At 35.3% G+C, this 24,088-nt stretch overlaps 1 protein-coding gene across 6 annotated transcripts in view; it reads left to right on the top strand.

Moving 5' to 3' along the window:
* Nucleotides 1–24,088, top strand: part of eya (eya transcriptional coactivator and phosphatase 2) — a 169,977-nt gene that overhangs the window by 12,247 nt on the left and 133,642 nt on the right. For 2 of the 6 annotated variants that reach the window (XM_090410392.1, XM_090410391.1), the window contains exon 1: nucleotides 20,299–20,696. The exons of 2 other annotated variants lie outside the window; for them this stretch is intronic. In XM_090410392.1, the coding sequence (XP_090266518.1) occupies nucleotides 20,679–20,696 (18 nt within the window). In that variant the 5' untranslated portion in view covers nucleotides 20,299–20,678. Of the gene's footprint in view, nucleotides 1–19,625; nucleotides 20,101–20,298; nucleotides 20,697–24,088 lie in introns of those variants that run through there. 2 more of the 6 variants (XM_090410390.1, XM_090410389.1) reach the window with 2 other exon arrangements.

Here is a 24,088-nt window from a genome sequence, read left to right as displayed (position 1 = left end):
TGATGTACCATTTTCGTGAATTGCCACTAAATATATTTTATAGAGTATTATTAAAAAAAACTGGAAAAATGCTAGTGGTAGGGGAATGATTAATGAAATATTAACATAGTGTTGCATTGTGGACTTAAATATCTTCCTAGTGCAAGTAGTACTTGGAACTATTAAATATTGCAAATTCTTAAATTTCGAAGTTGCAACACTATTTTGTAACGAGTTTCCTTGATACCACCCAGTTTAAGACACAAACTATTCGTAGCTCAGTCGGTGTAGACAAAGTCCTTTGGTCGAAAAAGACCTAGGGTTCGATTCCCGTCTGTCTGAGGAACCTTTATCTGGTCTCGACTAAAGGATGAGTTAGCCGGTCTCATACAGAGGTAGAAGGTTTTTCGTTCTTTAGAACAGGCAAACAGGTCCATGAACACACGAATTTCAGTCATAAAATACACACTTAATCCATCAGAAGGAGGGCTCAACTCGCCTACTCCTCCCAAAGGGACGGGGGGGAAACCCATACGAATATTAAACACACACACACACTCTCCTCCCTCGGAGAAACTTGAAATATCCTCACGTCATACTGGCATTTCAACAAACGTCTTTATTGCTGATGTCCTTCAGATTGCGCCAATTGGTGAAGTAAATAACTACAATAAGACTTCAACTTGACATTAAGTGTTATTACTTATTTGTATTAATGATAACAAATCCACATTTGTTTATATAAGTAGCAAACAAGCAGAGGTTCGAAATATTTGCTTTATTTCAAATTTGATTAGTTGCAATATTTTGTACCATAGTAAGCTAAGCGGCTTGTTCTTGCCCACTGGATAAGTAAATCTGAAAAAAGTGTTTCATTGGTTGAGCCTCCACTGGAAATCATAAATATTATTTTGAACAAAGATGAGGCAGTATGACTGCAGTCATCCCTCTTTCTTCCTTACTTGACTAATCGTTTGTGAACAGAGCAGTCTTCAGTGACATTTTGAGGGAATGATAATAGCACTTTACGATTGATAACACTAATTCTTCCTTGATGAAAGAACAATAAATAGGTGTCTTAAATATAGGGTTTAAAAATATTTTTATTTAAACTGGACCGAAAAAAAAATCTTTACTTCGCCTTTCATGATTATTTTTCAATCATTTCTTTGCAAATTGAAAGAAAACGATCCTTCTGTGGTCTCTCTCCATCTTGTAGGATTGTTTTGAGTTAACGTCGCCTTCTTGCTGTGACCTTTGACATGAGCAGGGCAGAGCAGGGAATGTTACCTCATTAAGTGACAAGCTCATTAATGCCATGCCACGCCTGGGACCTGTGTTCGACCCATGATGACGAGCACAGCCGAGTAAAGATTATTCCCAGCTTTAGTGGCAGCGGGAGAAAGTCTTGGGAAGGGGGGGGGGGTATTTTATGGACCACTTGTTTCAGACGGCAGTCGTCAGTCTGAAGGGGATGGCAAGGGAAGCAGTAACAGTTTGTTATTGAGCAAATCGTCTTACAGACCACCTCCTCTTGTAGTTTATTTTCTATTCAGGGAACTCCGAATACTAAAATAAAAACAAAATGAACTGAAAGATAAAGTTCTTCACATACCACAAAGAATCATTTAAAAAAATCTTAAGCTAAATATGTAGTTGGGAAACGACAATTCTTGTTGTAGAAGTCGTACATTAAGCCTAAAGTTAGTTCTGAGCTATCGAAGATGACAGAGCTTGCTAATACGCTCCGACATTCACAGTTTTGCGTTTCACTTTAAAGATGCTTACAAGGATTATTTTAAACCCTTTCTGGATCTTCGTCGAGAACAGATATGACAGGAAGTAGCAAAAGTACGGAAATGACATCCAAACAAGACAGCCATCCCTAATGTCGCTCAGCTTTAGTGTATGAGCTTTGTGTCGGGTTTCGCCGTTGTCCTAGAGCGATTCTAAGATTCCCTCCCCTCTTTCCTCCTATTTTCCCATTCCTCCGACTGGACTTGCTTGTACTTAACGCGTTAAAATGACTTCCCCGCTGCTTCTGGATGGTGGTAAATTAGACATGCCACAGAGTAACGAATATTCAAGGAACGGTGACTTATTTTTGGCGCATCAGATCCAGCTATTTTGGAAGGAACATCGCGGAGCAGATGTGCAATGACATCTGAAGGTTGCCATAGGAACAAATATGTCACGTGCTTTATATTGGCGTGCTTTGCGACTAGTCCAAAGACTCCTTGCTTTTGAAAAAAAAGTAAAAAAAGCGAAAAAAATAAGGAACTGTAAGCGAATTCCCTTGTTAAATGGTGTAAAAATTGCCGAAAATACCGATGTTGGGTTTAGTTTAGTGCGTCAAGAGCTGGGATCATCTGCTACCTGTAGTTTAAAGCTTAATATCAGGTAGGTGAATGGAACATTGCTAACATCATTTGCAACTTTCGTCTCGCTCACGACATTTACTTCTAATTGAATAAGTAGAAAGAGGGTTTTTAAAATGATTTCTAGTCTAGAGATGACAGATCGCTTATATAATGAAGTCCATTTCTCCTGTGGCAAGAGAAGAACTTAAATGGATTCAGTTTAGCTTTCAACTAAAACCAATTTGGTTATTTTTCAAGTCGTGTATGCTGTCTTTTTCTGTTTTGATGTAATTAATTAAATATGCGTGTCCATTTTTTTATGGGAGAATAATGATGGCCAATGTGTTGCATATAAAAAGCAGGAATTACTGTTTGTGACATGACGGATAATTATAGGGCCATGATTATCTCCTCAAACTGTTTAAACATATTTATCATTTTATTCAAAGTTGAGACAAACAGTCCTCTGTTTCATATTTCAAAATGCTCAATTTGAAATTTGTATAGTCTACTTTGTTTCTCTAGACAGATCAAACTTACAACTTTTTTTTTTTTTTTTTGCAAAGAATGTATCATTAAACTCGTAGTTTATTTATTTTTCAATACAGAAATTCAGAAAATGCATAGGTCAACTACTTATTCGAAATACATACCGCTATTCCAATGAATTGAAACGTCATCGTTATCATTTCTTACCTCTTTCAGTATGGCAATCTTAAACATAAAAGTTTTGTTAGAACTATAGTACTGTCTAAGGCCGGTCAGAAACAACAAACATAGCGGCGCATTTAGATATAATGTGATGTTTTTGGTATTGTTCAGTTGATTCAACAGGATTACAGATCTTAAACATACGAACCAACCTTTTATACTTAGGTTGGTTCGTAAGTTTAAGATCTATTTCTCATCTTTTATAATTAACTAATTTCTTTGGTTTTAATAATTCAACTTCAAATGTTATCTTAGCAAGTATATATTCTCGTCTCATAACTTAATTATGAATTGTGGGCAGATAGAACATTTCTTCTTTGCAATCATTGTGGATTTCGAATAATTCTACTGTTATATGAATAACTTTTCTTAGATAGGATTATCATTAAAATCGCTAATTTGTTTCCCCATCGTTCTTTAATTAACAAGATTTGAGAGGATGTAATAGATGAATGGTCTGATTCAGTCGTTCCCCCCTTCCCCTCCACACACAAACTGCATTAAAATATGACAATACTGCAAGCATCAATTAGCTATGACTAAGAATCGCATTTAAATAGTAGTGTATATATAAGCTGTGTGGGTACTAGTTTTAAATTTTATTTATTTTGTATAATAACTCGAAAGAATGTAGACTTAGAGCATATTAATACCGTAGATCCGGCATTTAGTAAGCAGGATGGTAATCTCGTGCAGCCCGATTAAAAAAATCATTTGCTGCCTAAAAAAAATTAGCAAATATCTATGTCAGTGGTATTGGAATCAACAGCCTGTAGACTGGTAAGCGGAACATCATATTTTCTGCTAACCAGACTGACAAGTTGGTGTTGTAAGTTATTCTCAAAAAATAGTAATTATTATTTTTAATTTGTCAACAAATGTCTTGACCTGGTCAAGGAAACAAATAAAAAAAATCAACTGGCAATTTGTATACTTCAAATATAGAGTAGTTCGACTGTCAAGATTAACATTTTGTCGAATCGATCTTCGTATGTCCTAATAACCTGATCTCCCCCCCTCTTATCTAATGAAGTCTTTTTTTTTCCAATCTATAATACGAAATGTCACATTTAACAGTCTCTCTCTCTCTCTCTCTCTCTCTCTCTCTCTAAATTTATGAGCGTAAATCTCTCTGAGAGAGAGAGAGATTTACGCTCAAGTTATTATTAAACCTTCCAAGGATATAAAGTTCCAATGTAGGTTTATCTTGATGTTATTCTTTATAAGTGATTTATTAGTTTCTGCTACAAATTCCACCATTGGACCGTAACGATTACCAAATTTTGTACTGCCCACCCATTGTCTAGGAAATGAACGTCGGCTGCGTTTGGATCCAAACTTCGGATCCCAAAATCCCTGCTTTAGCATTAAATCCTGTTTGTGTGTGAGTGCGTGTTAGCTTATATTGCAAAGTCGTGGTTCCTACTTACACTATTTGTATGTTATGATATCCATCTATATTTCCCTAATAGAATGCAAACTGCAGCTATGTTCGGCCCCAAATTGTGTTCATCCTGGAATAGTTATCTAATATGTTATGCAGTTTTTTGGTTTCTATGCTGAGAGCCGTTGTACATTTTTAACTTGACTCATCATTTCACTATGGAAAGTCGTACATTTTGAACCCCATTTTGTGCACTTATTTAAAAATTCTCCCATTTTATTGTTTATATATATATATATATATATATATATATATATTTTGTCCATTTCTAATTCTAAAAAAAAAAGGAATTTTTTAACTTTAACTCGTATATCAAAATGGTTTGCTGTAATTCTTAATACAAAAATGCGAATTACACGTTACTGTAGAACTAAAAATTCTTTGAGTTTAATATTTAATAGTTTTTACTTCGATATAGCATACTTAAACTGATTTGAATTAGGGCCTAAGCCGCTTAGTAATCTTCATTTATTATGCATATCGAATGAAGTCGATGAAATATAAACTCTTGAGTCGTTTTGATTTCCAAAATTATTTAAAGTTATAATGCTAACATTCTTGGATTGTAGATAGCATGAACATTTATTTAATAACAACTGATTAACCAAGGCTTTGCCTATCGGAGGCTAGAAGTGGCATAACATCTTTGGTCCTCAGAGTTTGGCTCCCTGTTCCTCCTAACTCTCGGCCAACACACACACACACACACACACACACACACAGTACTAGTTTACTGTGCGTGAACCACGAGTTAGAAAAGGATTCTAATGTAACTTTTACTGGAAGTTCTTTCCTGTAAAAATATGAGAAGATCACAAGAGGTTTATTGAATAATTTCATCGTTCTTGAATATAGAATTAAATTATTTCTTATAATATAATGATAAAAATATATTGTCTATTATTATTATTAAGAGAGACCTCCAGGGAGTCAGAGACTCATCGAGGGAGGCCACATACTACACACACCAACTATCATACTTATTCTTGAATTCATTCACACTGCTTGCACTCACAACATCCAATGGCAATCCATTCCAATCACGCACCACCCTCGGAGAGAAAAATCTAGCCCTTACACCCTTCTTCGCATCCTTCATTCTCAGCTTCCAAGGATGTCCTCTCGTCCTTTCCCCACCCTCCATAAATTGAAAAATCCCATCAATTGAAGTCCTGTATGACCCTTTCAGCAGTTTGTAAGTCTCAACCATATCACCCCTCTTTCTCCTGTTTGATAGTGTCTGCAGTCTACAAATTCTCAATCTGTCTTCATAATCAGCATTCCACAATCCTGATATTATTTTTAACACTCGCCTTTGTACTCTCTCCAATATATCAGAATTACAACGGAGACCAGACCTACGCACAATAGTCTAAGTGAGGTCTTATCAAGGCCTTGTAAAGAGGCAAAATAACATCCTCATCTTTACATGTGAATGTTCGTTTCAGCATTGCAATTACGAGCATCTTTTGAGTTGTATTTGCAATCTTTGCCACATGGCCCCTAAACTTCAACTTCCTATCTATTAACACTCCAAGATCTCTAGCCTAATCCCACCAATATAATATAATACGACATTGGATATCTAATCATGCCGAAGTGAATGACTTTACATTTACTGACATTGAACTGACACCCATTTTCCCATGCCCACAATTCCAACCTATTCAAATCATTCTGCAAAGACTGCATATTAGCAGCATTCTTGATTACCCTACCTATCTTTGCATCATCAGCAAATAACTATGTCGCTTGTCAAATCCTTCCCAATATCATTAATGTACAGATTGAATAACAGGGGACCAAGCACTAATCCTTGTTGTACACCACTTGTTCTTTTTATTTTATTTATTTTTTTATTAATCTTTGTACTGGTTATGGGCAGTACTACCCTTACATCTCGTCCAGACTTGATATAGGCCTAAGCCTTTACAAGTGTTTTACCCTATGTCTGTTCTAGTTATCATTGTAGTCATTCTCTGGTGGCAACGCCATGTCCTGTAGGGCCCTCAAGGAAAGAACTTTTATATCCTTCTGCCTAAGCTGTTTTAAGTCCTTATAACTATCTGCACTCCATACGTCATGTAAAGAGATAGTGACGCTGGTAAACCTCGGAGTTGCCCCGTGCTCTTCCCGTATCTTACTAACTAGATCTTGGTTATTTTTATAATTTACTTTATTATGGCTATAGGCTAGTGGGCGTCCTTAAACCTTGGTATACGGGAGATCTGAGCCTGCTCAGATCCCCCATATACCACTTTTTGATATCTGTCAGTCAGCTTTCCTCTTATCCATGCTAATATTGTATAACCCAAACCCATTTTCTCCAATTTATGCAGCAGTCTGTCATGTTGTATTCTGTCAAAAGCCTCAGCAAAATCCAAAAGCATCATGGTGTGTATCCATTCCCCTTGTCTATTTCAATGGTAACATTGTTATAGAATGTGAGCAAGTTGCTAAAACATTACCTTCCCTTAGTAAACCCATGTTGTTCATTGCAAAGTAGAGATTTACTGTCAACCCATTTCTGAATGCAGGCCCTAACAAATTTTTCAAAAAACTTCACCGCCACTCCTGAGATACTAATTGGTCGATAGTTCGACTTTGCACTTTAGTATGAGGCTGTTCTGAACCGCCTCATCATAATATAATTGTAATATTATCTTGGCATATACAGTTTTGTAGCTTACTTTGAAAATATTTTCAACTACCTAATATGATTTGTAGGCAAGTAAAATATCGCACTGTGTCCGAGTAATTATCTCCATGTAAAAGTAGTATACATGATGTCACATCCTTTTTTTTTTTTCAATTTTTTTTATGGGAAAGATCATTAAAAAACACTTCTACTAGTCTGATTTCATAAAGAACAAGTCACTTACCCTTTTTTAAATATCGGTTTAGGTCTCGAAAGACCTGGACTGTTCTTCACTCTGAAATAGCCTCAAATCCTTCGAGTCTTATTTTTGATTTCTCAATCATTGCTAATGAAGTGTGTCGTCTTTAGAAGTTTGCATTATTTATATAGTTAACAAAATAATGTTATCTTAGATTTTCTTGAATGATTTATCTTAATTTCGGATTCTGAAAACTTTCAAAATGATTTTATCTTTTGTTTTTTTAAGGATCGGTATTAAAATTGAATCCAAACTTGCAGGAATAACTTTTTCGCCTTCATTCATTCCTTCTCTCTTCTGAATAATATCCTCCAAGTGATTTTTTAAAATACTGTATATGTCGACGTATAAGACGATAACTGAAGGTTTAAAAAATGCTGAAATCAGGTGTGTGTGTGTGTAATCTATAAAGAATGTTAGATGATATTTTTGAACAAAAAATTCAAATATTTCATTCATTATTACTGGCGCCATCACATGACTTACGATTACAAGTTATACCGAGGACTGGTATAACAATTTTAACGACTCGTACGGAAGATATCGTTCAGTTATAATAAAGAAAATACTCGAGGTGATTGATTTCTATGCCTACATTAAAATAAAAGTAATGTGTAAAGAAGAGGTGAAGGGGGGGGATATGTATATGTGTATATATATCCCCTTAACATTTTGAAAATAAATTTTTGGGGATCGTCTTATACGCAGTCACTTTGTACGTCCTCATATATGATATTAAAATTTGCTGTTCAGTGTTACATTTTTCTTATCAAGCTTCAGTCTATCTAGAGCACCTGGATAGTCAACAACTTTTTTTTTTGTTAGGCCTCTAGATAACAACCAGAAATATTGTCTTGTATTTCACTAATGGGCAAGCTGCCTTTTTGTTCAAAGTTCAATACTTTCGCTTTCATGGAACGTGCTCGCTGTTATTGCCATTCTGTGCTCGAAGGCAATACAGGAAATAGCTTTACAACGCCAAATGTTTTCTTTCAAAAAGTACGTAATTTAAAAATTGAATTATAATTTTAAATGGTTCTAAGTATAAGAATGTTAAATATAATTTAGGCTACATTAATAAATTACAACTTAATATTAAGATTAAGCAGTTGGGAAGTGATCCAAGAAGATCATAAAAAGGCAAGTTTGGCAATAGCTTTCTTGCATAGGGATGTTATCCATCATTACAGCAGTTCAATTACCAGAGTCAGTTTTGGCTTATATACTTTAGTTATCGTCTGGCATATTATGTTGTATGGTTTCGAATCGTTTTGCTAATTTCTCACTTAAAATAGTCCTGATTGAAACGAAAATTAAGTCGATAAATTTCAGTAACTGTCCAGCATACGAAACTTCATTGAAGTCTGTTGAGATGGGAAAAATGAAAACCGATTCTAGTAGGAACATTTTTGCGAAACCCATCTCGTAAGATATTGTCAATGAGAAAAAAAATGAAACTGAAATTCTGAATGGTGTTTTCATGGTCAAGTTTTCTTTCTCTATTTGGATCCAAAATATCGTTTTAAAGTACAGCATTACAGTGGGATATTTATTTTTTAAAAAGCGCGTAAATCAAATTCATTTGAGTGAGCCACCTGTATAAAATAGCAGCACTTTCGTAACAAAGTGATAGGATCTTCACTTTTTTTTGGGGGGGGGGATAATCTTGGTTCGAATCATACTTAAGACGCAAGGAAACTTGAAGGATTTCAGCTGAAAATGAGTTAGCCGAATTCATACGGCGGTTTGCGTGTACTACATTTACAGCTGAAATCTTATTAAGTATTAATAAGAAAAAGAAGAATTAAGTATTCTTCTTTTTTCTCGATTCATTTTTCAATGTTTAATACTTAATTTACATTATTCGATTCCCCCCTCCCAACATTTACTTAATTGATGCTTGCATATTATTGCGAACATACAAGAAAGTAGGACTGACTGACTGTCGGATCAACACAAATATTTTGTACTATAAATCATGAAGTCAGTTCGGCAACTCAAAGAAAGCTTAAGCTCCTGTATTTTTGCACCATGTATTTCATTATCTAATTGACTAGTCCAATGATGATATGCAATGATCTTTTTATTATTTTACGTCGCTTATCTTTCAAATACCTCCTCTTAGTTTCGATTTATCACTAGCTCATTAATGGTAGTAATATGAGATGCGTGTACTAAATTTACTTTTATTCTTCTTTTTCTCGATTCATTTTTCAATGTTTAATACTTAATTTACATTATTCTACCCCCCCCCCAACATTTACTTAATTGATGCTTGCATATTATTGCGAACATACGAGAAAGTACTGACATATTGCGACAAACTGTAGCGGATAATAGTGATGTTGGTAGAGCGAGGTAAACAGAGTGTAACGTGAGCACGCACACCACCCAGTTGCATGTTTGTGCTCAGGGTCAGAGCAATTGCGTCACTTCCTGGTACAGTTCGCTACCCGTACAGTGTGCAAGTAATAATTCCTAGGTTTTCTTAGTACTGGAAATGGGGCTGAATTCTAAAAGACTATTCATTGTATGATACAACAAGGATGTTAGTTTATTAACACGAGAATATCAACTGCTGTTTTTAGTTTTCTTGTCCGAAAATGTTTAGCTAGCGATTTAATATTAGTTTAATGACGTATAAAATTAGCAAAACGAATTTTAATTCGTTATGCCAATCAAATAGTCAAGGCGATGTATATTTTCAAAGACCAATATTGAAGTTAATGAAATTGTGAAGATGTAACTCCTATATTTGAAACTATAGGACTAATTCAACCATCAGCTCTATTCAGATTTGCTCTAAAAGAGTGTTAAATGTTAATTTCTATGGAAATTAACATTTTCATATTTTTTTTAAAAAAAATTCGTTTTAATCTCAGGTTACAAAATCCGGAAATTTTTTGTTCTGTACCTAAAATAAGGATTTATTAATTGCTCTTCTGATTTTTTTTTCTTTTCTTTTATCAGGATCTCTTATACTAAACTGCAGGAACTTGATATCCTCAGGGAAAAACTGACTCCAACGTTCTAATATTTTATTCATTGCCATAGCTAATTAAAGATTAAATGAAATTATTTTTATATTGCCACATAATTTTTTAAACCCCGGGTCACGAAATGAGTTAAATGATAATTTCCTAAGTATTTTAATGTCTATGAAAAATTACTTGTAAACTTTTACATTTAAGTTTTCCGCTCTCAAAGTAGAAGAGAGCTTGGCTTTTTCTTTATTTAGTTTTTACAAATCCTAATGATAAGCTTTTAAAATAAAGACATGAAGCAAAATTCAAAGTGAAAAAATAACTAGTATTTTCCATAAAAGGGAGTGGGGGAAAAAGAACCATAATGTTTTGTCTTATGAATCAAATGTGTCCCCCCCCTTTTTTTTTTTTAATCCACAATTTCATCGATTTCTGTAATTCCCACATATAAGTTACTGTTTCGAATCACTTTTGATTGGTAAGTCATAACGGAATCTGAATATATAGGATCGCATATTCAGGTTGCATTTTGTTTTATAGAAGATTTTACAGAAAAATTAAACTATCATTTATCACTCTAAATGGAAGGGTGACCCAGAAGTTATCGGAATTTTGACGTTTCTATTTTAGCACGTCATAAAATACAATTGAAAAACATTCAAGCATAATCTTATACTTTATGATCTACATTCAGCTCCCCGTAAACAAGGCAGCTCCATCTACGACACCATGCTCTGCCCATTTAGAAGAGGGGGAGAGAAAGGGACTCCAATAGTGGCAAAGAGTACATCCGCGCAGGAAGTTGAACTATCGATCACTAGTAATAATTAGATGATACCAGGAATTTAAAGGTCTGCCCTATAGGATGAATGACCGAGACCCGCCATCTTTATTATTTTTTATTTTTATTATTTTATTTTAATATGAAGTGCTGTGTGTATCGGCTGGCACTCTAATGTTGGGAATTCAGTGTTGATGATGCACTCTTCTGAAACCAGGTTCAAATTGTCTGTGCCCTCGAAATTCTATCAAACACACAACTTAAGCTTGTTCGCAAACTGATATGTACCTGAAGGTTTGCTTCTCAAACTTTCATTTAATTTTGTGTGTCCGGTTGTTGAAATATCCCCACTTATTCTTCTCAAGAATAATAGTTCATTTAATTGGTTTTCATTTGATTCAATCCGAGGATTGGCAATCAGTTCTCCTAATTGACTGATTGTGCTTGCAGTAAAGAAATAACACTGCAGAACAGTAAAGACGCGAAGAACCTTTATCAGGTTCTTCGCGTCTGTTTAACTGAAAGTGAGTTAAATGTTACATTATGGACATAGCATATTTTTCTCTCCCGAAAAGTCCGGTTTGCCGGGCAAACGGGCCATTAGAACACACGCATGTAATAACGCTGGCCTAACAGTCTAAGTCCAAATAAAGCAGAACAATAATTAAAAAATGTTACCCTAATTTTGAACACATTTTTTAAATGAACAAATCGCATTGCATGTGTGGGTGTTTTAGTTTTTGTGTTTAAAAACGCAAAAGAGAAGTTTAAAAACTTCTCTTTTGCTACCTGAAATGTTCATGCTGTGTATACCCAAGGACGCTTAAGAATGACAGATTTTAGATATTGTCTACATGCTGCAGTCATGTAGACAATATTATCTTAACTTTACGTGTGCAGCCCCGTTATCTGCTACAGCACGGTATAACAGACAATGAATATACAACTATTCTGCAGCACTGTCACAGCTATTTTGTTAGTGATCTTATGGACAGTGTTGCTCCAGTACATAGTTCAGTTTAAAGGTGGCTATTACCTGTTTCATGACCGCGTTAGTTACTTGGGCACGTAGGGTCCACTGTCAACGGCTTGTTATGCAGAAATCGGTATCATAGGATGACATTGTGAAGCTCTTCATAATGAATCCGTGTGTTTCATCACTCTCAATCGCTGGGATCAACTAAGCATCTGATACTCTATAGTTACAAAAAATTGTTTGTCATTAAGTGAGTCCTTTATGATATTACGAATGTCTGATATTTTTACTGGAATGAAGCCAGCAAAAAGTATTAATTGCTCGCGTTCTACAGAATAAAAGGTCTCAAAGAAGCAAAACGTTACAAGCTACCATCTCTATATGACATCAGATAATTTACCTTAAATGTAAAGGGTTTATAAGATTCCCTGTAGAATTCGAATCTAGATCTTTTCAATCCAGAAGCAAATGTTGCATCCTTATTAACGGAGGCACTGACAGCAGCTGTGATATGAATTGATCACAGCCAGAATCCACCGCTACTACGGAAGCATGACGCCAAACCCTGGTCAACAAACAGACGAAACTCTTTCATTGTAATAGAGCCTACTATGCTAATTGTTTGCGGTTTGTCAGTTTTTCCGAGTACTGTTCAAAAGTGCTCAAAAAGAGCACTTTTGATTTCCAGACGTCAGACATTTTACATATCACAATTAGGATCATAATTATTCGAAATCTTGTAAGAGTAGTAAAAAAATAATCTTCCTTTTCTGCTATCTCATTTTCTGTTTTAAAGGATTTATTACTCGGAAAGAACTGTTTCATTTGGTTTTAATCTCCGTCTCCTGCTTTCCTATTAATCAACCACTACGATCCTCTACTATTAATGTATTACTGGTTCTTAGTACTGTATACCTGAACATCAGTGAATGCAACTTTGAAGCTTTTGACAGGCTTAAAATTTATTGAACGAAAGCACTTAGATTCTTCATAGAAACGTATCTACGCAATTTAATGATATTAAACCAAAATATACGTGTTGTTTGAGTGGTGTAATTTGTTTTGTCAGTGAGAAAATCGAATGTCATGAATATGAAAACGTGGGCAAAATTAGTTAACATATGTGGAGATATGAGTCATTCTGGATTTGTTTGCCTTTTTTTTTGTGTGTGTGCGTGCGTGCGTGTCCAAAGGTCAGACATCTTTCACCAATAAACCAAAAGTCTAAATTTATAATGTAAATATAATTATAAATCCCCATATTTTTATCCTATGATTAAATCTTTCGAACGAATAAAATGGGTGCTTAATCACTGATAAATAGCCACGTTATTCCATAAATGCTTGCCATTTAAATGACCAAAACAGGACAGTTCCCTATAAAATCACATTATTGAACACTTCCCCAATAGCTTTTGATTAGAGTAGAATAAGACAACGCGAATCACATGATACAATGCTTTGCTCAGATGAAGGTAAATTAGCCAGTCTCATACTAGGTTGAAGGTCTTCCATATTAATTCTAACGTCCGAAGATATGGAGATACTTCTTTTTTTCCTCATTTACGTAGATCTTTAAAAAAACAATTGCTAATAAACATACCGCTTGAGAGTGTTGATGAATTTCTGAATCTTTCATGATTTAGCTAATAAGTTGGTCAATTTTTTTTAATGTTGGTTTAAATTTTTAGTTAAGAACTGAAATGTGATCATAATCCGGCTAGCTACTTCAGCGCTGTTTTATGTGTATGCACGCGGACTGACTAATGGATGCTAATAGGTTATCACGTGATTTTGCGAATCGTATCCAAAAACTAAGACTTAATTTGAAGGAGAAGAAAAAAACCCTTTATGTACATAGACTGTTTTTGTTCAGAATATGTCATGACATATTCAATTACTCACTTTCGCGAGTTTTGTCTTGTATGGAAGAGGGAGAGAAACTGAAGTTTCTGATAAGAAAACCCTGCTGCCTCTTATCTGGGTTGACAGCGAATTACTTTCCCATTTTTAATCATTTCTATTAGTAGTATGCAGGCATACATATATTTACGAACAGTTATTTTATTATTACACTCGTCTCATCGTACAACTCTTAGCTTACAAAATCACCATTGTTATCAGTGGCTTTGGCATCATAACAATAGTTTTTACCTTCTAAATGCGACTTCACAAGAAGGAGTTTCTGCAGGAATACTGTCCCATGAAGACAGTATCTCAACTGTTGGATATTAGGAACTGAATCAATACACTTGCCTACTCTTCTCCGTAATGTTCAATGGGGTTGAAAATTTTATAGCATTACGGAGAATGAAAGCATATAAGGGAAAGTCAGGTCATGCTTTTGAAACCCCTTACACGAATTGAACTCTGGCATGGTATGTTATCTTACTGGAAGTAGCCATCAAAAAACGAGTAAACAGTCAACATTAATGGGGAGGATCTGCAACGTTTGCGCAGGATGTTGAACCCCAGGCGTTGGTCGACCAGTATCGGGGAGCGACGTATGTTCCAGGAAAAAGTGCCTCAGATCACTACTACCGTCGCTGGCCTGCAGTGTTTCCACAACTCGCAGTGAGCTCATAGATTTACGCTGCTTTTCCATTTCGTACTTCTTTCATTGACATGGAAGGACTAAGACTGTTTGTTTCAGTTTCCTTTTGCCCGCTGTAGGTTCAGTTTTCAATTTTTGCTCACAGAAGCGCGTCATATGAAATTATAGCTATTATAGAAATGCTATTATAGACCAAATGGGGGAAAACGTGATAGCTCGATATGTCGTGTTTTTGACTATAGTTGTAGTAAATCTGTATTTGGGCCATGTGACATGTGCCTTTGTTTTGAAATGTCTTCTCTCCTTTGGCTTCATTCAGTTGATGTTTGTTTTTCGGCCATATGCTTTTTTTTTTTTTTTTTTTTCAGGATTATTTTAACCTTGACACTGTTTTATATGAATACCAACCCAGAATTGCTGTGTTAACTATGAATGGTAAAAGTACTGTTTGTTCGGTCTTGTAGTGCATTGAAATTTTACTTCAAAAATTGAAACTGTGCTCTAAGTTTGCGCAGTAGTACAGCCTCTTATACAGTATGTTAAATACATGTTCAATAATGCCGATCCAGTGACTCAAACGTTATTGGCCGATCTCGTGGTTCACTTTTATTAATAACTTTCCCTTTGCGCGGGGTCGCTCATTCTTATAGATACTTGCTTGTTATGAGAACTTGGAATTCTATTTTGAATCCAGTCACCTTTTTCTAATGTAATATTGAGTCCTCTGCTTCAGGCTAACATATACCATGTTTAATCTTTATTCGGTGTTCTTTACAAGGACAGGGACAATCTTATAATTAGATCGTTTGTTTGCAACTGTTAATTTATAAACCATAAATCAAGATCTTAAATATCAGATTTCCCAACTGGATATTATTGATTTTAATGACTGATGTTTTTCAAAGTGTAACAGTTGTTTTCAATTCGAGTATACAAAATTAGTATTATAATAAATTTAGTTTAATCCTTTATCCAAGTGTAAGCAAACAAAGTTTGCGCCTGAAAATATCTTGAGGAGTCAGGTAAGGTAGTGCAACTCCGAGCAAAGGTGGACCAAGCTCTCATCACTCCTTGTCTCAGTATCTCCCATAATGCAAAGCACATCTTCTTGCGGACATGTATACTGCTATGCATTAAGGGAAGGGCCACTACCCAGACCGGTTTCAATCTTTATTGAGCATAGCAGTATACATCTCCGCAAGGAGATGTGCTTTGCATTAGGGGAGATACTGAGACAAGGAGTGATGAGAGCTTGGTCCACCTTTGCTCGGAGTTTCCGGGTGTTGCACTACCTTACCTCAGTCCTGAAGATATTTTCAGGGGCAAACTTTTTTTCTGCTTACCCTTGGATAAAGGATTAAACTAAATTTATTATAGTCTAACCAAGTGAAAAATAAACTTCCAACATCTTTCTCTAAATCCAGAGTAATTCAATAATAAGGTGGTACACCTGTTGGCAACTCCTATAGGTAAATATGACCTCTCCTATTGCTTCTGCCATAGTATCTCCACGTTTGGGTCTGCCTCCCATGCTGGATATGAGAGGCTCTGCTTGGGGTAGGTTTTTGCCTGTCTCTGAGTAGAGCCACTGCTGAGGTCATGGCTCTGCCTGGTGGTGGGGTGAGCCTGCCACTGGATAGAGCCAACGCTGAGAAGTTCTTCTTGGTGACGGGGTGAGCCTGTCACTGAGTGGAACAAAACTGAGTTGGGCGATCTTTCGGGATCGTCTAATTTTTAGAGAGATTTTTACTTAAATACACCTTAATAAAGGTTGATACCGGTCTGGGTAGTGGCCCTTCCCTTAATGCATAGCAGCATATACATATCTGCAAGGAGATGTACACTGCTATGCATTATGGGAGATACTGAGACAAGGAGTGATGAGAGGTTGCTCCACCTTTGCTCGGAGTTTCCTGGTGTTGCACTACCTTACCTGACTCCTGAAGATATTTTCAGGCGCAAACTTTGTTTGCTTACACTTGGATAAAGGATTAAACTAAATTTATTATAGTCTAACCAAGTGAAAAATGAACTTCCAAAATTAATATTAGTTAATTACAAACGATAAAGTTGTCACTTTGATCGCAGCTCCTTGTTAGCATGCAATGCAAAGTGAAACTAATTATTAATTCATGTTAAGATCAGTGTTTCTCCTTATAAATTAACTGTCATTTCTTCTAATGCAAACTGAAATAACATGAACACTATTCAATCCTAATCATTCCCACGTGCGCGTAACTCATGGTAAAAAGATATCAAAGTGCTTGTCGATCAAGCTATGATATAACATGGCAAATATGAATACTGATTATTTATACATATTGTATATGAATCATTTATCTTACGATTCATTCATGCAGGTAGGTAAGTATGGCTACAATGCAATACAGTTATGATCGTGACCAGTTGCTAAACTCGTCATACTATTCGTACATACTATGTTTATAGTATATACGAATAAAATGATGCCAAGTAAAATTACACTATCTCATTGAAGTGCGCTTAATTCTTCAAAACACTTGTACTCTCCCTTACTATTGCCTATAGTGTGGGTAAGTTACATCGAACTTAAAAAAAAAAAAAAAAGTTTGGTTCCACGTTGGGTTAGTGTTGTGTATGGAAATAAGAGTTTGGGTAGAGCTCCTCGAGCTGTATTGTCCTTCAAGGATAAACATTCTGACAAATCAATTGTAATAATGTTTAGCCTATTAAATGCAGCTTGAATGGTGATGTCAACAGCCATAATTTCGAATATGGCACCAGAAAACAGATGTAATGGAATTTGCTTTTCTAAATTAAGATGCAAGATGTAAACGATAATGGCGACGATACTGCTAGTTACGAGCTTGTATATCTAAACAGTAACACTGCGTTTACAATTCATTCAACTGATGGCTTTATTTCCGTTGTTCTTCCATAACTGTATTGTTTCTGTAGGTATTTTAATACCTATATATAAATCTGGAACTTCACACATGTTTCTACTCGTTGGTGGAGAAGACTAGAATTTTGACCTGTGTAAGCAGTGTGAAACGTTTTTTTTTTTTTTAAATAGAAAGTGGGTTAGCTATTCACATACGAAGTTGGAGGGTATTCCCCTCCAGAAAAACAAACTGGTTAGAGAACACACATAGTTTGCAAATACTTGCCTCATAGACTTAATTGCTTCGGCGTATTATATTCGAACTGTTTTGGTGAGCATTTAATGCAGTTTCGATTTTGATAAATGGTTATGCATGTTCATTTCTTCAAGGTGACTATTTCTTTTGTAGTTAATGCTGGTATATTCATATTAAAAATCCCTGTACAAAGTAAAAGCTTATTAATGAATATCAAATTTTTTATTGTTTATTAAAATTATTAATCAGGCTGAGAATAATAAACGAAAACAGTCGTAAGTTTTTCTCAATAGCATTCAGTGGCTCTTCGTTGATTATCACAAAGGAATTTATCGTTTTTGGATTATGTACTGCATTCAGCTTGCTTTTTTTTTTTTTTCATTTAAAACAAAGAATTTTGTATCATTTAGAACCAGTTTTGTACCTCTCTTCAAGAAAATGGTGAGATTTGCTTTGTACCAGCATTGAAATGCTACAGATATTAGCAAAGATCAAGAATACCATACTTAATTAAAATATTCCCCAAAAGAGCGGAGTTCTGATGGACGAACAAATCAAATGTTTCTTTTGAATTTTGTGAACCACACCTAAAACGCAATGGAATGATTTCATCTGGTGACATGTTGATTGATTGACCTTAAATATGAATGATTTTCATGTGATTTCTGCTACATCTTCGATTTCGAATATATAACAGAAATCAGTTTTAATTTAAAATTCTGATGAAATTAATTATCGGAATAAGTTTTTCATTATTTAGAAACATTCTTCCAATACGAAAGCATGCAGACCAATAAATTTAATTTTCTGAAGTCTCGTTTAAAACACGCATACTGAATAGCATTAAAATCTGATAATTTTTAAATGCAAAAATAATATGGGCATTTAATAGAAGAACTTTAAAGGTTAGAAACGTCGAAGCTAAATCTTCGTTGTATTCTCACATTTACCAAAGAAAGACGTGCGTATGAATCATAAACAAACTAAGTTTGAATATTAATAATCAGTTACTGCGAATATATACTAGGCAGACTAAAAATGACAGGAAGGTATAACTCAGATGTAGTTGTATTAAAGCTGTAAATCATTCGTATTATAATATATGTTTTTATAATGTGAATTAGTCATGCTGTTTGAACAAAGTACTCATTGTGAGAAAGCATTATAAATTCGAGTCTGGGATAAAACTTCTGTTCCCGAATCCTTCCTAAGAGAAAAGCTTGTTAATTTAATAATTTATACCGAAATGGCTTCGAATGCAGTTTAGTGAGACTCATTCATATAATATTACCATACAAAAAAAAATTTTTTTTCTTTTCCTGCGCGTCTATTTTTCTTTAAGTATGACTGGCAAAATCTCCCTCTTACTGCTACAATGTTTATAACTATCTTAACACTCCAGTAATAGACTGAATTCACGCCGATTTAATTCCTTTGTATAGTGGAACGTTGTTAAAGTATAACACACTTGGAAAGGATTGATGGTTTTATCTTCTAGAGTACTGCGCTCAACTTATTTCGTTTCTTATTAATGCTCCTCTGACGTCATCGAAGCAAGTGTCCAGTGCATGGCATCAAAGTATGTTGTTTCTCTTTATCTCCAGGGTAGAGAGAGACGCTAAGGAATCCTCCCTCCCTCCCTCCTCCAGTGTCTGGAAAACACTCCCAAACAACTGTGTATAATTAGTGACGACACGGGCCGCACTCTATCCCCTCGTGACGCTGCGATTTCCTGTTGCACTTTTTCAACTCGAAGCGCACACGTGCACGCTTTACAGCGACGATGCTGACCGAAGTGCAGCGTATTATCTGACCCTTCAGCGACCCCTGCCTAGGACGTGGCAAGTGTGATTCTAAGAGGATAATGCCAGATAGATGTTGCCAACACACACAGTGACAATAGGGGGCGCCAGCTAGAACGTGCACTAATTTCTGACCACGCAGCGTCGAGGGAGGTCAGGCTAGTGGTAGTTTTAGTGGCGGGGTGACGCGCGACACTTGGCCGCCCATCCTCTACCCAACCCTTTTCCCCTGCCCCGGAGAAACGTTGGATCGCCCGAGGTGAAATCGCCGTCAGCAGTGACGAACTGGACCGAACACCCCTGTCGTGTCTGCATATGGGTTGGGCCTGAGAACGTTCCTCTAACCGCGCGCTGCGAACTTCAGTGCACCAACTGCTAGTAGTACCGCTCCGATGTGGGACTGTTATCGGTAGCATCCCCGCCTCAGGATATCCCCATGTTGTGCTTAGAGACCAAAATGGTGGATCTGGAGGACAAGCCCTACGAACTACAGGTAGGTACATTGCTGTTCCCATTCCGCTGTGTCGCCCGCACGTCATCACGCTCCTCAACACCTGCCCGGACAGGGTCGTGCAGTAATTCTATCAGGCGAAACGCGTAGGGAGAGCAACTTGGCGGAGGTGTCGGATTCAGGTCACGATGAATCACAATGGCCAACTGATTAATGAGTTTTATTTGGAGGAAACAAATCCCGCCCGCCTCTGTCGTGCGTTCGTTAGGGTAGTAATCGACCCTTTGTGATCGCGGATTAATTGGAGATTCTCAAGTGTAGGCCGTCAACCCCCGGAAGTTTTTACCACTGGATATCCGTGGCCGTAATATGTGATGGCGATGCCAATCGTAATCGCTCTCTTTACTTAAAGAAGAATTGTCTTCCAAATTTGTTACATCGGTGTATAAATATCGTATTGTAATCTCCACCGCATTCTAATTTAAATTTTACGGTTTCTTAAACTAATCGACGTATACTTCGATTTCTTAAATTTGTTTTAAATATGTGCCGTAATTCCAAAAAAAATGCGTGGATCCTAGGATATTTCCCAGCGAGAGAGACAGAAAAAGTCATCTGGAATGCATCTACAAGTTAAAGTGGGTGAGCTCAATACGTGCAGTTTAGTTACAAATAATTTTCTTAATCATCCACACGTAAATTTCATAAGTTTTATTGTAATTAAAGTTGATTAATTAATCACCAGTAAATCGCGCAATATTTCTCCACAAGTATTGTTATTGATAGTATGTTGTAATAAATAGAAAAGCTACTATTTGGAGAGAAGCGGACAAAGAATATCTAAAAACCTGTCATTCATACAACTGATTCGCTTCTTAATGTTGACAGCCATTTTAAAAAGATAAATTTATAATATCAAGAAACTTCCCTAATGAAATGTTCGATATTTGATACATTTATTAAATTGGTACTCCAATTAGAAGTTATTTAAATTTTTATTTCACCATCCTGGGGAAAAAAAAAAAAAGAAAAAAAAAAAAAAATATATATATATATTTACCTAACCTATAAGTTTGTTGTACTGCCTATAGTTTGCTAGTTCTATGTACTAGCAGATATTTTAATTGTTTTCATTTTATGTATGCAAACAACTTGATTTTCGCATTTCTAGGATGAACTTTAGTTGTTTTGAAGTCTAATCCTATTGAACTAAGAGGAAAGTTAAAATCCCGGTAAAGATAAATATAAAAAGAATATCAAATGATCAATCTATTAAACCACCTAACATTTATATTGGTTGGGAAAGGCGAAAAAAAATTAATTCTGCTCTTGAAAAGCCGGATTCAGTAGAAAAGTAGGCTTTCTTGCAGTTGGATAAAATAGTCACATTTGTGGCACTGACTTCATTAATAATTTGTACATTTAGTCATCCAAAAGTTCTACGAATGTTGACTAAAGTGCTTTGTTTAGACATTATAGTTTATAGGATTAAAATTATCTGGATTGATTATTCTACATTGTATAACATTTAATTAATCCCAAAGCAATAAGCTAATCCAATGCAACATGCTGTTTGGTTATTGTTAAATTTCCATGACATACTCGGGGGGAGCCTAATTTCCTGATTACATCAAGAAAGAACTAACGATCTTTTTTAGACAACGTTCTTGTTCCTTTTCAATGCTTATACGCTCCAACATTTTTATACCTAACAGGTTCTGTGATTTTTATCCTTCTTAGTCTGTACGTCATCTTTTGGAACTAATCTCAGATCAGCTAAACTAGTTGTCTATTAATAATTCTACTGACTAAGAATTTTTCGTCTTTCTTTTGTTTTGCTCTAAACACACTATTATAATTTCCCTCTTAAGGCTAATTTCAACCGTAGCTACATTGTTGCAAGTTCTTTGCTGTTGTAAACTACCCTACGAATCGCACGATTTTTATGTGAATCACATCCACCAAAGGCTATAATCAGATAGCGCATTAGTTCCCCCGGGTGAATAAAGTTAGATAATCCGGAAATCCTTCTCTACAGACCAAACTTTTAAAAGCAACTTCAGACCTCCAGTAAGCATGACACTAGTTATATTATATAATTATAGTCTACTTCAAGACATTGCAATCCATGTCAATTATGGGATTCGAGTAGTTCAGAGCTGAGATAATACTCGCCAACCAAGCTGGAAAATATATAACATGATAAAGCTAAAATTTGTCAACAGTATATAAATGAATCAATTTTAATTATTTATTCTCTGAATTCGTATTCCTGCTCTTTCGATTCCCATGTATACTTTCTCCCCGACTATTCTTTACTCCATTATGCCGATACTAGCATGGTATAATCTTTATTTTTATGTATTCCAAAATTTCACCTAGCTTGAATTCCCTCAGCATAAACATGCGTGTGTTAAATATCCACTATGGAAATACATGGAGAGAACTCTTCTTTCCAGGTGAACATTAACTAAATTTAATCATGTTTAGAGTTCAATTTTTCACCTTTAAACAGTATTATTTGCCTATAAGCAAGAATCATTTCATAGTGGACTGAATAATGTCTTTGCAGTATTTTGTGTTAAACTATGGATTAAGTGGAAAACCAGTTTTGGATTGAAAGAGTAAATGAATAAATTTTGATCCACGTCATATCTTGATTAAAAATAGATCATTCTTATCTTACTGATGCTTATCTTATTGATCTTATTATTGTTTATATATTCTTATAAACTCTCTGCAAAGTGGATATTTTTAAAATTCAATAATATTTTATGTAATTAGTAAGAAATAGAAAGCTATATGTTGAGTTATTGCGGAATAAATTAATTTAACATGGTTAGAGGAAAGCCTGAAAATGTTGTTTATATGTATTTTTTAGATTTTGTACAATTTTGACAGTCGAAGTTTGGCAGTTTCTATTCTGCAATAGTGATTAGCATAATGATCTCAATTTAATATTCGAAAAGCCTATTAAATTAAGACTAGCTTAATTAAAAAAAACTCAACATACTCAAAGCTAACTATTCCAAAATTCATACCGATCAACTATTACCTTCTGGTACCCATACTGCTCTAATATTAGATTTGAGACTTTTTTGTTATATAATTGTGATAGCATGTGTTTTAACGTTCCATTTCCCATGTTTATGGCTTAAAATTTTGAATTGCATTTTTAGGATGTAATTCATTTAATAAAAAGTAACGTTTTAGCATAAAATCCAATCCCAATAAGATAAAATTAATACCATTTTAAAATCTAAATATATTAGGCCGAGCGATTCTTTTGAACTTTAAATGGAAAGAAATCTAAACTTGAGTCGTGAGCTTAACTGATAAAACGAGGAGGTCAAAAAGTCGGCTCCTCGTGAAAAGTTACTTTGGGCAAAGAATATTTAATGGCTTTAAAGAAGAAAAAAAACGGGAAGTTGTTCCATCAAAGCAAAGTGGGATATTAGGAGAATTTACCTCCAGCTAAGTACAAAGGAATGAATGGAGGTCCTCATTCACCTTAATAATGTTGGAACCCTCCAAAACTAGCAGCCAACCGTAGAGATAAGAGACCACCGCCAAAGTGACGATGGACTATAGCCAACAGCCTGACACAGCTAATGTAAAATGAAGAGGGTGATGGGAAATAAACAAGAGGGAACGAGCGAAAGCTGGAAAATATAGAAAAAAAATTAGTTCAAGGAGACAAGTTACAAATGATGGTAGACGCAAAGTAAACAGTGAAAGTAGGCTTCATGCAAAACATTATCGGGTTTATTATGTCAGAGATAATCTGATGTACTCATCGCACAAGTCAAATGCAATACGAACCGACTGCAGTTGTAATGGACAAATATATACTGCATTCAAGACGGTAAGCAAATGTGTAATTATTCAGTATCTCCTGAGAGAGACCTCCACATGCATGCGCGGGCATTTTCTGCTGTAATACAAAACGAAATTGTTTTTTAAACTTCAACGCCGCCAAGGATATTTCTTGTATATACTTCAGATGTATGATTATATATGAGCATTTATT

This window comes from Typopeltis vanoorti, chromosome 20 (genome assembly GCF_054136105.1).
Source record: "Typopeltis vanoorti isolate ZY-2024b chromosome 20, IOZ_Tvanoo_1.0, whole genome shotgun sequence".
Taxonomy (NCBI): domain Eukaryota; kingdom Metazoa; phylum Arthropoda; class Arachnida; order Uropygi; family Thelyphonidae; genus Typopeltis; species Typopeltis vanoorti.
The sequence above is the reverse complement of the archived record's forward strand: the minus strand, read 5'-3'. Positions and strand labels throughout refer to the sequence as shown.